At 39.4% G+C, this 15,549-nt stretch overlaps 1 protein-coding gene across 1 annotated transcript in view; it reads left to right on the top strand.

Annotated features, from left to right (window-relative positions):
- Positions 1-15,549, top strand: part of carmil2 (capping protein regulator and myosin 1 linker 2) — a 72,470-nt gene that overhangs the window by 31,864 nt on the left and 25,057 nt on the right. The window contains exons 31-32 of the mRNA XM_084733341.1: positions 931-1,481; positions 11,497-11,600. Coding sequence (XP_084589467.1) covers positions 931-1,481; positions 11,497-11,600 — 655 coding nt within the window. The remainder of the gene's footprint in view (positions 1-930; positions 1,482-11,496; positions 11,601-15,549) is intronic.

The following is a 15,549-nucleotide window of genomic DNA, read 5'->3' as shown; positions in this document are numbered from 1 at the left end:
CATTTTTATTGCCTTTAACATGCTTTGTGAATTTTCAAAATTAAACATAACAATGTATATTCATATTGTATACTGTACATATTTCAAGTAATACAATAATGTAGGCAACAGATTCATTCTGCCTCAACATCACGTATTTGTGCTGATCAGCTAGTAAAAAAAAGATATTCTAAAAAATAATAATAATAACACAAAAACAACAACAACAACAATAATAATAATAATATTAATAACAATAACAACAACAACAACAATAATAATAATAATAATAATAATAATAATAACAGTTTTGCATTTTTGTCCAAAAAGAATTAGGTCAATATTTTATGAACTATCTTTGTAAAGAGTCTAAATTTGATCATTTTATTTTGAAATGTATTCATCAATTTGCATTTCAAAGGCCTGTGAAATATTTAGGCCAGCAGGGGAGCCTGTAACTGAAAGATTAATAACAATGTAGGTTTAACCCTGTCATATTCCACCTTGTCTTGTGTGTATGAATGTGTTATGACTGTGTGACATGTTGAGGAGTGTGTTCTGTGTGCACTACAGTGTGACTGCTGCATCCATCTGCTCCTCTGCATCCTCTCTCTTTCCTCTCTCTGCATGTCTATGCTGAACTGATTATTTCTCTCTTGTATGCTCTGCTCTGCCCCCTTTTGTTCCCTCTCTTTCCTTGCTTAGTCTCTCCTCCCCCTCCATCCAAGTCTCTCGACACCCCCTTCTTCTCCTTTTTCCCATCCGTTCTCTCCATATCTTCCGGCTCTGCCCTACATATACATCCATACTGTCCAGTCCATTTCAGCAAAAAGCATGCTTACTGCGTGGGCTGGATTCCCATCTTTCCCTCCCTTCCTCCCTCCATCCGTCTCTCTTTCATCATCTCTCCTTGTCCCTCTCTTCTCATCAGTCATACTGCTTCACTCGCAGGTCTCCTGGATGCAGACTGGGAGCAGCAGACGAGGGACAGAGGAGCAGAGAGAGAAAGGGGAGGAGGTGCTGGAGAGGAAGGAGGTGGAGGAGGGGGAGGAGGAAGGTGTGGCCTCCCTCGGTTGCCGACAGCAACCCCCCTGTCAGTCATGGCCTCAAGTCCCTCCCCTTCCCCTTCCACTTCCCCGTCCCCCTCCCCCCCAGGACGGAGGGGGAGGAGGCGGAGGGAGGGGGAGGTGGTGGCACTGGATGCTGCAGCAGCAATATCAGGAGCAAGAGGAGCATCGTTCATTCCTCCTCCCAGCCTCCCTCTCCTTTACTCCATCTCTGCTCGAGCTCCAGAGGAGGAGGCTTCCGGCCACGGAGGCTTACCCAGACGAGAGGCTCCCTTCCCCGGCTGCGGCCCCAGCCCAGGCCCCCTCCCCAGCTCTGGATCCCCCGCTTCTCCCATGGAGCCTCTACCCACCCAGGGACAGACTCTAAGGCACTACACTGCCTCCCGACCACGGCCGCGACGCACACACACACAGCCCCCCTCCTCCAGGCCTCAGGTAAGAACAGACACACACACACACACACACAGCCATAAACGCTCACCAATGACAGTACAAACACACATACATATTTAATCATGCAGAAATTACACTGCATTTGCATTTATTTATAGACACACAACAATACATACAAAATATGCTGAGGAAAATACAGCCACACTGAAGGGTAAGAAGCAGGATGCAGGAATGGAAAGATGAGAGAATGGAGGAAAGGAGAGATGGATGAAGGATAGAGGGAAGGGTACATGAAGTAGGTAGCTAATTGCACGACTACAGAGGAATCCCTGAGGAGAAAAGGATAGAAATGGAGAAAATCTAGACAACACGATAGAAAAAAAGGGAATCTATCTATCTATCTATCTATCTATCTATCTATCTATCTATCTATCTATCTATCTATCTATCTATCTATCTATCCTTGCTTTCATTTCTATAATGGTATCGTAATAATGGGAGCCATCTTTATCTTTGCATTCTATTGCTCCATGTAGTCGTGCTCTGAGTGTGTGTGTGTGTGTGTGTGTGTGTGTGTGTGTGTGTGTGTGTGTGTGCGCGAGTGTGTGTGTGTGAGAAAAGGCACATGCATTTTGGGAGTGGTGTTCCCTGGGTTCTTCCCAATGCTGCTGATCTCTCTCTCTCTCTCCCTCTGTGTGTGTGTGTGTGTGTGTCTCCCTCTCTCTCCTGGGAATGCTTTCACTAACTCAATTATTCATGTTTTCAGATTAATGGGGGTCTCTTTCTCTGTGCTGTCACTGTATAAATGAAAAAAAGGATTTCTCTTCATCTGTGGTGACCTTGTGTGTGTAAATTGTGTCTTGTGTGCAATTTCTCTTTTTCAAACATACACATTTGCTGTTTTGCAGGTGTCACTGTAAGGTGGTGTTGTTTTTCACACACACAGTCACACGTCGGTTCTGTATGAGACATAAGTACAGTAGATGATATACAGTCTGGCATAGATCTGTCATCCCTGTCACTGACTGATAAGTGAATGTGGGCCCTTTTGATTGTATTAATATATATGATTTAGCAATTTGTCACCCAACATCAAAAGAAATACTGGCACTGGCCATGGGCTAACAATACATTTGTAAAGGACCAGAAAAGAGTAAATGCTTTTTCTGTTAGTGTTTGGTTTTGAACATTTACTGTAATGGTTAAATAAACAGCCAATGTCGCTCCAGGAAGTTACGATTGCAACAGTTTATGCAAATTCAACCAATCCCCATGACTTCTACATGTACGTCTCAATGAACAAATTAATGCTCCAAAAAGATTTTGCCTTTTTGTGCAACATGCCCCAGGTGCATTTTCTCTTATTTTGTTAGAGGTTTTGTAATTGTGGGGCTTTTGGGTGAGGTTACTTATAACATTTAATGAATTATACAAAAAATTGCAAGTTTCTTTTGCATTTTTCACTTGCTCCCTCAATTTAATTGCAGATTAATTTAATGCATTTTTAATTGCAATGAAAACATCACACTGTGTCACAATTTTTTAGAAAAGCTGCCATGAAATCAAATTTTAGGCCACAACAGTCCCAAATACAGCCCATGAAATCCTGAAGGGACTGGATAATGAACCTGCTCACTTGAATTTTTGCTCCACTAATTCTAATTTAGAGGAGAGCTTTGCATTAGCCTGGTAGCTCACTGGTTTGAAGGTCCAGAGTGTTAGATTTAGGGGGCTGTGTTGTCACAGTATGGCAGAAATAAAATATAATATTCATAAGTTAATATGTTATCATTAGTGTATAAATCACCTGAAAATAAGAACGACTGTGTTTTTGTTACCCTAGAATAATAATAGAACAAGGGGCTCCCTAGAGAGGGTGTGGGTGGTCTTCCACAGATGCACCATGTTCCTACAGTAGCCCAGAAAGGACAGACCAAACACTGGCTCTAGACACGGCCTTTTGCTTTTTTGGCAAGTCTCTCACCCACCAGAGGTTCTCACTTGAAAGTAGAGAGCGAGGCAGGTTGGTTGCTATCTTAAAACTCACCACTAGATGTCACTAAATCGTACACACTAATGTACATAATACTGACATGACACCATCAAAATCATGTCATGACACCTGTCATGAACCTGAAGGTGTCTTTATGAATGTTTTAATGCAAAGTTGACATTGTTTAAGAAAGTCTCTAATGACAACTTGACATTATCAAACTTAAATAAAGTATTTACTAGCTTTATGTTTTAGCGTTACATTATGCTGTCATATGTGGTTGGTTTTGACATTGGCTGTCATGAGATCATAATTATTGTGTCATTAATAGTTTCCTTTATCTCAGCTACAGTGATAAAATTTGGACCATGTCATTAAGATGTCAAAAGATTATATTACACTGTCACAATGCCTTTATAACATGATCAGTTCCCTCGACCCCAACTAAAGTGGCACCATTTGGACTTGTGATAAAGAGTCATTCAGTTTTATGAGAGCACCTCTCAGACAGTGTGCAGTACTGAGGTGATTTACAGAGTAATCTGATGAACACGGTTTGTTACTTAGCTTCCTTGCTTAAGTAAGCTAACTGCTATCTGCTGTTAACTGTAGCTGGCATTAGCTAGTTAGTTTGGTTAGCCATACACTATACATCCATACAACTAGCCAGCTGACTCAGCCCCAGGATGTCAGGAGTCGAGCCAAAGCTGGCAACCTCAGTACTTCACTCCCTGTCAAGGTGGCCAATGTTGGTGTCGGAGGTTGGTATGGTAGTGGTTTTGCGTAACTGATTTTTCTTTAGGCTACCATGACAGAACCTTTTGTGCTGCTAAAAGCAGTCCTCTTACAAAGGTTCTCTATCATGCTTAAATGGTTCTGCATAAAACATTTATGGTGCCATGAGGAACATGGCAATATTAAGCATTTAGTCACTGCGTACTGTGTCACACAGCACTGTGGCCTTGTAGCCAGAGAGATGAAGGTCCATTCCTGGTCCTTCCTGTGTGGAATTTTCTTTTCTACCCATGTTCAACGGGGTTTCCTCTCATGGTTAGGGGGACTGTAGTCTTGCATAGCCAGACCTATCTCCACAATTCTTTTTAGCACTGTGCCAGCTCTGGCGAAAGCTCTGGCTGAACCCATTATCACTCTGGAAAAAAAAAACCCTCAGTTTATTTCTTTAAATCAATCACAATCATGATGGGTGGCTCAAAGCACAGGAAGTAACTACAAGAAATCACCCAGTAGAGTGCAGATCGACAACAGGCAACAGATGGTGAAGCACCTACTGCAATGTCACCATAACTGCCAGACGCAACCAGCAGAGATTTGCAAACTTCCACCAACATTAACACAATCTCTAGCCACAACAACATTTCAAACTGAAGCAGTTGCTGATTACTTGCAGCCCCTAGTGGCCGGTTAAGAAGAGTGAAAAGTCAGCTGTCAATGGTCACATAAAACAGAGCAGTCAAAAAATAAAAATACTGCTTCACAGTTGTATGTCTCCACCAACTAGCCAATTCTAGTTTATATCCATGTCTGTCCACACTCATATAATGTCTGTAGGGAAGACTTTGAAAGAGATTAATATGGAACTTACCACTGTACTGACCTGTAACTTCACTATACATGTGTGATTCCAGTGAATAATTTCCTGTGAGAAAGATGCTGTCTTCACTTAGAAGCTATTTTTTACAGAGGAGGTCAGAGGACTGATGGAGAGCTGGACATTATGATGTCACAGTGAGAATGACCTTTGACCTTCAGGATATAAAATGTCGTCACTTCATCATTTTATCCTACTAGATATTGGTGTGTAATTTTGTCATAATGAGCATATGAAATCTCTAGTTTATGACACCATGACCTTTAACCTCCAAAATTTTATCAGCTCATCTTTAAGTCCAAGTGAACATTTATATCAGGTTTGTAGAAATTCCCTCAAGCCATTCTTGAGATATCACTTCACAAGAATGGGATGACCTGAAAACATAATGACCCTTAAAATAATGCCTTAAATGACTAATTCCCCACAAAAGAAAATGTAACAGTTGCTAGACTGTTATGTTTGTACCATTAGTGACCAGGTCACGTAACAACGAATAAAACTGTAGGAGAGAAGACTTCCAACTAAAATACTCAGTCAGTGGCAAACTTATATCAACAGCCTACTACTTGGGAGTCAGACTAGGTAGACTGGAGACAAACTATAAATCAAACTGTCCATTATTACTGTGACAGACTAGAGATCAATTGTACCTGTGAACACTTGGAGGGTTTCGAGTCACCTTGAAAAAAAGTGAATTTTGTCTCATTTTTAATATCATCTTACAAAGGATTGACAGCTCAGACAAGACACGGAATCCATTTGCTAATCCTTCAGCAATCACAAGTTTTAATGAAGATAACAGTGATTGTTTCATTAGTATTTTAGTGGGTAGGCAAGCTAACAGTATTTAGAACAAGGACGGAGGCAGGCCAAGGTAACTGGCTAGAACACAGGGCAACATACACCAGGAAGATCTGGCAAATGCACCTTCACACTGTACTGTATGCCAGTGTTTGCCAGACCTTTTCTCTAGGGACCCACTTTTTTTAAAATGAGAAACCATTGTGATCCAAATCAAAATACATATGCCCGTACGCTCCACCTTTTTTCACATGTCAGAATATAATAAAAATCAATTAACTAATCCTGTCACAATCTTGTCAATTGAAAAACTGGACTAATTTTTCAACTAGTGATCAATCTTGCAATAATATTATCACTAAACAATTAATTTTATGGTCTATAAAATTTTGATCAAAGTCCAAGATGATGTCCTCAAATGTCTTGTTTTGTCCACAACTCAAAGATACTCAGTTTACTGTCAGAGAGGAGTAAAGAAACAAGAAAATATTCACATTTAAGAAGCTGAAATAAGAGAATTTGAACTTTTTTTTTCTTCAAAATTTACTCAAACCGGTTAATAGATTATCTAAGCATAATAGTTGGCAATTAATTTAATACTTGATTAATAGTTGAATAATCATTGCAGCTCTAGTGTAACAGGCCATCTCACTGTTTTTATTTCCTCTCATCAGGAAACTAATTCTAAGTTCATAAATGAGACACGTGTGGTACAACCAGGTGTTGAAAATTACATAAACTACAATAAGGAGAACACATGCAATACATATGCGGATGCATATAATATCAGAAGTTTATGAACTCAAAAGTCCTGCATTTGGCCCTTCAGTATTTGGATCAAATAGATAATAAAAAATACAGTGTACAGGTCATTAAGTTTCATAACAAGGTGGTATATTGTAACAACCTCTTCCTCCACTGTTCCCAGCAGCACCAACTTCTCCAGTCCATCTGCTGCCTGGTAAAGCTTTACTTCCACCTGCTCTGGTGTGGCCAGTCAGGCCTGTGGTGTGTGCACTGTGCTGCTGCCCTGGCTCGTCTGTCTCTGCACCCATGGGAGGATGTTGTGTTTGCTCCCCTGCTGTTCATTCAGCATGCTTGCTGGGTAAGCAGAGAGCAGCTTAATGCAGAGCCATAGATGCCAAACAAACATTTGTATGAACATTTGTTGCTGTAAACTGTAAAACTGTTAAAACAAAAAAAAAAAAAAACTTTCAGGATGTCAAAGGTCTGTGGACACAGTTTAGAATGTGTAGACGTAGCTTTATTTATCAGCCTACATCTACATCCACAGCATGGGGTGTGGGTGGGCAGATTGGTGCATGGAGAGAGTTCTGTTGCCCCTTGGTAACAAATGTGTGTGTGTGTGTGTGTGTGTGTGTGTGTGTGTGTGTGTGTGTGTGTGTGTGTGTGTGTGTGTGAGAGAGAGAGAGAGAGAGAGAGAGAGAGCCTGTATGCCAACAATTGTGTGCAATGTTGGCATGTAGCACACAGAGACAGGTGGCTGTAAAGGAGGTGGCAGAGAATGAAAGAGAGCCACATTATTTTCACTGGATGATAGAGATAGATGGAGAGGGCTAAAAGAGAAGAAGAAACAAATACTGCATTCATGAGCAGAAAAACGTCCCATTGTTGTGACTTTGGAGCATTCATGACTCCAAGCACTCATTCTGGCTCCTGATTTTTAATTTCGTTTTAGTCTTTTGAGGAAAAAGTAAATTATTTTTTGTCATTTTCTAGTCATTTGGTTATTGCCAGTTGAAATGTGAAATTGTGCATTTGCCTGTTTATGTTCTGCCAGACCTGGGGAAAAATGTGGCCCGGGGGCCAGATTCGGCCCACTGACAGGTTTCATGTGGTCCACAAGGCCATCATGGAAACACCAAAAATGAAAAATCTTGCAAAGTCTGTTTAGTTATCAAACCTTTATTTTGAAAGGGGTCAGTGTTGTTTTCATCGCTAAAGGTAAAGAATGGTATCTTTTATATTAAACTGTAACTTTATTCACTCAGTGCTGTACATCCATGTTGTTTATCTTGTTCTTCTTCTACTGTTGCTGCTACAATCATTGCAACCTGTCTGCAGCCTGCATGGTTCACTGTAAAACATCAAGTTGTGGACATTACCAACATTGCCACAGTTCAACATGGCAATTCAGAAAGAGTGACCAACAGTAGAAGTGCCCATTATAGAACACTTCTGACCATTCCATTATTTTGGCCATTATTAGACCTTATATTATTTGTGTCTGACCCACAGCAGCCTGATCAATTTATCATGTGGCCCCTCATGCAAAATAATTGCCCACCTTTGTTGTAAACATTCTGAGGCTACAGCTGTTACCATCTTTGTTCTGTATAGTTTTAATATACATTATATATGGGACTTGTTTATGCCCTTATTAGAGACTAACAGTAGAGAGATGACAGGATATCTGGGAATGACATGCAAGTTTCCCTGACTGGACTTGGACTGGGGAATATCAATATATCTCAATATCTGCAATGTTAGAGCGCTAACTTTGAATCTTTCTCATCAGATATTTAGATCCTGAACAAAGTGAATGCTCAAAAAGTTGATTCATAAAGATTTTGAATTGTCAGGTCTATTAAACCTCCCCCACACTGACCCCAGCAACTGTAGATAACATCCACAGATGAGCTGTAAAGCAATACTATCGTTAAGTACACGCTGGTTTTAATGTTAGCTCCTTAGCCTTGATTCAGATGAGTTAGCAGCAGCTAACACTTTCATCATAACAACAGAAAGATCATTTTTTCTTTCCTGCACCCAATGACTGTTTGGCAATGCTATAGTTCCATATAATGTCCTTTCAAGCAGATTTCAGTTTGTACAACCCATAGATATACTATAATGAACTAGACTGTGAATGCAAAGATGGCGCTCATTCAGTCCAATGAGACTTGCTCGCCTCATAAGTGCAAAAAGTTTATTAACTTCTGGGTTTACTTCCTGGTTAAACAGCCCACTGAATGTGCGCAGTAGTGTTTCCCCCCTCTGCCCCGCCCTTGAGTTCCCGCTTTTTTGGCTTAAGGAAGGTTTTCTAAATATAAAAACTCAGTGGTTTCTGAGATGGAGGGGGGTGTCACAGTCTCTCACTCATGAAGTTACAAAATGATCCTTTGTGGCTCACAAAAGTGTCTGTACACTTGGGATAATAATACAGCTAACTGGCCAGTATGTTTCAATAACACATAACTAGTTTGCCATTATGCAATGGCCACATTGTGATTTAGTAAGTTAGCAACTCTGATGGCAGCATGAGGATTCATGGGCAGGGTTCTGTATTAGTCGTCTCTCTTCATTTTAATGCTGTTTTCTCACTCAGTTTTCTTTTTCAAAAAAGACATTTTATATATACTTACAGCCAACAATTTGGGGGACCCACTGCAGTGACTCTGTAGACCTCATAAGGGTCACGGACCACCTATTGAAGACCCTGTAGCTCCTCACTAAATAGCTACGTTCATGTGACAGTATTAATATTGGTTTTGATTGACATTAAACTAGCAGCGATGGTAACTTTGCAGTTATCTGTACACAGAAGTTCGTGGACACAATTTTCCCATACTGTATCTCTCACACATAATTACACTCAGAGGTTGACATGAACAGTTATGTCCATCAGCAGCTTGTGTTTATGGTCTTTACATTTATGAAGTGAAAATGTTACATGTTATTATTACTATTATTGACTGTCCTGTTCCCCTGGAAGTAGATGTGGTTGTACTTCTGTACAACCTTTGAACTGACCTGATGTTGTTCTTCTATTTGAATCTTCCTCCTACTGTAGAAGCACATGTAGAAGTAGACAGAACAGTAAAAAATGGCATTGGTTGTTAGCAGAGGGGTTGTATCCACACAACTGCAACTCCAGTAGACTCATATGTGTGTTTCTGCAGACTTGGCTTGACCCACTTTGAATAATGCTTACACATAACAACTGTCCTGAACTGGAGCTACTTATTGCTTAGACCACAGCAGCTTCAGCAGGTCCATTTCAAAACTCAACAAAATTCTTTTAATCTACAGTTGCACTAATAATGAAACATGCAGATTAGTTGAAATCTCTGGACTAATGAGCTATGTTAGAATACTCAAGCTCCAGCATGTAAAATGTACAGGGATCTATTGTCAGAATGTGACAGGAATGGAATATAATATTCATAATATTCATTCATTCATTCATTCACACACACACACACACACACACACACACACACACACACACACACACACACACACACGATTTCTGAAATGTCACAGTATTGTTTAAATGGGAATGGGCTGGTTGTATAGAATAATGAATAGAAGGATGGATGGAAAGGCGAGAAAGGTTTTGAAGCATAAAGAACAGTACTCTAGCCTGATCACATTTTACGTGTGTCCTGGCTGCACCCAGTATAAAGATCCAATCACCTCTCTCTTCAGTGTAGACAGGACTGCAGTCAGGAGGTCATAGGTCATCAGACTGGTTCAAAGGATCAAAGACAGGAAATACAATAGATGAGGGAGTCAAGGGAGTCTGGAGAAATCTTCAAATTAATTCTAAGACTCACAAGCTGCCACGTAGAGAAGATAAATTAGTAGTATGTCTTTTGGTTTTGTAAAGTCTACATCAGTGTTTTGTGGTAACCGGTGGACAGACTTTTAGCTAAAGAAGTTGTACACATTACAATTGTAGGGCCAGTTTTATAATTAAATTTGTATGTCACGACTGATCAGGATAATCAGGAGTGTTCCAGTCTGGGTTGTGTTGTGTTGACAGTTGGAAGATAAAACTATAGAGTGTGAAATGTTTATTGATGATCCAGTCACTGCCTGGTATCCCTTGTTGACATGATGCCAGTTTTCCTGATCATGTGAACACTAAATTTCATCAATAAGAGATTTTTGATGTGTAAAAGATTGTGTCATCTGCATACAAGTGAGTACTACACTCAAACTGAAGACCACTTTTCATGATTATAGAAAATAGAAGGAGTCCAAGGTTTGATCCTTGAGGAACACCTTTCTCTTGTGTAATCCAGTTAGTGAGGTTTCAGGTCAGAGTCAAAGCTCAGGTGAAGTTCTCCTCACTCTGATGACAATTTCTGTCCTTCAGCTTCTCTCTCCCTGTCTCCCTCTCCACATCTCCAGCCACCATTCATCTAAATTTAGCTTTATTCCTGTTTCTTTGCCTTTCCTATGTAACTTAAAACAAGCATTAGCAAGTATTGCTGTTTTTGATGAATGTCTTTCTGTTTTTTTGTTTTTTTTTTTCAGAAATTGGGAAATTGTTTTATGACATGACTCTAGTCCATGACTGTCCTCCTGTCAGCCCTGTCTATACCTTGTATTTATTCACTTGTTATGTTCTTCCTTCTGACTGTCAACATTAAATGTCTGTGTACAGTATATAGTGTGTTGAACAAGTCTGTAAGTGTTGGAGGTAGCTCCAGTACTTTTTTACATTTGAAAACAGATTCATCTTACGAACCACCTCAAAAACATCTCTCACACCAAACACCAAAACATTTTGTCACTCAGTTTGGTTTTTCCATGAAACACTGGATGTTGGTGTGTATCTTTTTGTCCTCACACAATGACAAAATGTACTAATGTATGTTGTATTGTGTCTTTTGTTACAGGAGCCGGTTTCAAAGGTAGAAAATGAGGCCAGTGAGGGGATGGGCAGAGTGGATGAAGGAGTAGAGGAGTTCTTCACCAAGAAAATCATCCCCGACTATGCACTGTGAGTTGAGCTAACATATGCATGAGTACACACACGCACACACACACTTCAGTATACTGGGAATTAAATTTTTGTATATTATTATAGATATTTATATCAACATGGATATATTTTAATAATAACACAAAAGCATGATTGACTGACAGTACAGTCAGTTAGCAGTAATGATCCTGATGATGCGACACAATCAGTGAAATTGGGCTACTTCTCTGGTGTTCTGGTGGTACAGCGCAAGAATCACTATACAAACTGATGTTTCTACGTCCATTCATGATTCATTCAGTGGAAATGAGGTTTGTGCACATGCACCCACTTCCAGAATGATTTTGATTTTAACAGAACCATGTGTAGGTGTGTCATTTCTGAACCCAACAAAAAGAATGCATATGCATATTTCTGTCTTTGAGCCTCTGTGCACACAGAGTTTCATGCGTCTGGCCCCTGGACAAAACACTGGGTCTCCCAGTGACAACTCTCGCTCAGTAGGAGTAGGAGTCAAGCCAAGGTGACATGTTGATTTGGAGATGAACCAGCAAGTTTTCATGTGAACTGACCAGCTAACTTAATTTTTAGTACACTATCACCTTTATAGTTACATACATTAACATAAAAAATGTTAACTTCATGAGGACAGCCTGTACTTTTTTGTTAAAGTACTCTTTGCCTCTTTCTTGATGATTTAATAATGATTCTTGACTGTACCTGGTGAGTGAACAGATCCACTCTTCCAAATGTATTTTTTGCATTTTCAAGACAGCAAAACCCAACCTCTCCTGATAACTGCTAAGTGTATTATTATGTAATAAACATGTTTGTCATTTCAGCCTTGTAGCTGTATGTGCAGACTGCATGGTGAATGTTTGTGTAGTGTCTAACAAACCCCGTGTCCCTTCACTGTAACAACACATGAACACCTTGTCTGAGTTCTGTGCTCAACCTGCCTGAGCTTGCTGTTTCAGTGCACTGAACACAAAATCATTAAGATGGTTGTATTGTTTTAGCCAGATAGTAAAATGAAATGGAATCACTCAGTCAGTCTGACGCTGGCTTCATGTTAGCTGGTTTCTGTTTTAGAATGTCTTATTTTGCTGTAATCACTGTGACGTATCCATCCACTTGAAGTCATTTTCAGAAGAAACCCTCTGCATTTGCAGTGGCTAGCAGTTAGTTTGGTGTTTGACAAAATAATCTCAATTCAGAGGGACCCTCCAGGCAGAAACATGGTCCACACAAGTACACAAACACAAATGACTACGCCTGGCCCAGCTATAAACACACACGCTCACCAGTGGAGGAGACAAACGTCAGTCCTCAGGGGAGGGGTATAGAGTGTTTCCCAATTTTTTTTTTCCTGGGGACCCACTTTTTTAAAAATGACAAATCATGGTGACCCAATTCATAATGGACCAGGGGTCTGCAACCTTTCTGATCAAAAGAGCCGTTTTTGGCCAAAAAAAAAAAAAAAGAAAGAAAGAAATCTCTCTTTTCCCTGAAGACATTTTTTTTATTTGGCACCCACAGCTTATAGTGACTCAAGAGAACAAGCCAATATCAAAATTTAGAGGAAATGGCACCATGCCAAAGACGTAGGCTAGGATGCACATTTAGATCAAACATTTTTTTTTAAATGATGTAAAAAATAGTTGGGACAACTAAAAATTTCAAGGCAATGTACTGCAATAGATTTGACTTTGAAGGCCAACTCAAACTTTTCAGTTTTTGAAATAAACTTTAAAAAGTTTTGTCAAGCTAGAATCTTTAAATGAAATAGTTTACTTTTCTTCTTCAAATTAATTTGAATATCTGAGGTCTAGAAATTTATTGAGATGTGAACCTGATTTTTTTTATTGTCTGAAAATGGTTTTAAAAATGGTTTTAATTGAAAATTAACCATCATTCACTTTCACTTCAGTGCATTTACTCAATAATTTTTTAAATACTTTTTTTTTTTTGGTTTATAAAAGAAAAGAAAAGTGAACTATCTCAGCAAAATGAGTTTTCTCAAATTTCTTGATAAATGAAAGGGCCACATGTAGCTCCAGAGCCACAGGTTCCAGACCCCCACAATAAAACAATAAATCTTGGGAAGAGTTCATTCATGCATAAATGAAAGTTCCTGACCATTTTTACCACCACGTTCACGTCACTATATTATCTTGACATGTTATTGAAAACGTCCACATGTTAAAACTTTAGAAATAAGAAATAAATTCACTTTGGCTGAGTTGACAGGTCATCTCAAGGCTTTAATTTCCTCTCAGGAAAAGACCCAGTCTTTGGGAATGACTGATACAGAGTGTTTCTGTGACCACATTAGTAAACAAACGTGGCGTCTGCAGAAGAATGTGTCATAAGTATGCCGATGCTTACAGACATGTTCAGCTAGAGCTTCAGCAACTGGTCTGAGTGGAAGTGAACACAAACAGAAGGGATCAGCTTTCTCTTGTTGTTTCATGCTATAGCGCCTGCTAGCTAACACTTACACTCAACACTGCATTGTGTTATGATTTTAAGGTGACACATTCCATAACGCAAAGACAAGTTGGTCTTGCGTAGCTTGAAGTGTGCATTCATGCACTTGCATTGACTGTGTTTCCGCCCCTAATAGTGTTCACCTGTGAATGTAACTGGTTCAAACATCATCACACAACCCATCACATCAGTGCGATCACATGGTAACACAGTCCCTCCACGAAGTTGCAATGTTGTGATTGCAACAATTCATGCAAATTATATTATAATATTTTTGTATATAGATTTATTAATTTTGTCACACGTACTGAAGAGAACACATTTATTGTTATTGGCATTTATTAACACTCTGTGCACTTTTATTTTATAGTTTTGTGCTGTTTTTGAGAGTTTGCTTCTTTGTGGAATAACCCCCAGATACAATTCCTCATTTACAAATAATAAATACTCATTTTTATAATTCTGAGCCTTTTTAGTGAGGTTATTTATAACACTCAGAACAGAGTGCAGTTTGTTCTCCCAGGAACAAGTTGCCTTTGATTGATCAAAAAAAAATTCTTTCTTTTGCAAGTTTCACTCTGTGCTGCAAATTCATTGCAAAAACTCCATGCAACATGCATCACAATTTTTCAGAAAAGCTACTATGAAATCAGGTATTTTAAGCCACAACAATCCCAAAAAAGGTCTGATAAATCCTGGAGGGACTGGAGACAGGTGTAACACTCTGTCATGGTCATTAATGGAGGTACCTAATTCCTGAATGATTTTATACATGCTGTTTTTAGATTTTCATTTTCTCACTTTGTCAACACCAGCAAAATATCAAAAGCAGCACAACAGTAGCGCAACATCAGCAGCTGCTGTCAGCTGCATGGATGGACTTATAGAATCATATACCTCACAGCCCAGCACTATTAAGTGGCGTTCACACCAACAACAATAACTATAACTATAAATGTATTATTTTAAAAATCGTTCTAACTCAAGTAGATGGTGTAGTCCACACCACACATGTAACAACAACAGTGGCAAACTATATTGGGGGGTGCACAACCACTGCAGTGGGGACACAGAAGACCAGGGGAAAAAAAGAGTGAAACAAAACTTGAATGAATATGATCTATTGACCTTTATTTCACTAAAATTCAAGTTTTGAATCCTACTTTATCAGTTCCTTCCAGTAATGTTAATGATTGATAATAACTGGCACTTTTTTTCGGCTTCTGCAAGGTGTCATGCCAGAAAAAGTTTGAGAACCACTGAACTAATGTATGAAGAAAATTTGACGATAACTCTCAAGTGCTGGATTCTCTTTACTTTCATGAGAAGAAGAGTTTCATGGACCCATATCCTTGTGGTCATTAATATCCATGCATGCAGTGTGTTCATCAGTACGGATGCTGACATCATTATGGTTATAGTTACTATCATAGTTATCTCTCTTGCTGTAGATGGCCCTTTAAAGGTGTGGCTCTAT

This window comes from Lutjanus erythropterus, chromosome 13 (assembly GCF_056507025.1).
Source record: "Lutjanus erythropterus isolate fLutEry1 chromosome 13, fLutEry1.hap2, whole genome shotgun sequence".
NCBI classification, from domain to species: Eukaryota; Metazoa; Chordata; class Actinopteri; order Lutjaniformes; family Lutjanidae; genus Lutjanus; species Lutjanus erythropterus.
The sequence above is the reverse complement of the archived record's forward strand: the minus strand, read 5'-3'. Positions and strand labels throughout refer to the sequence as shown.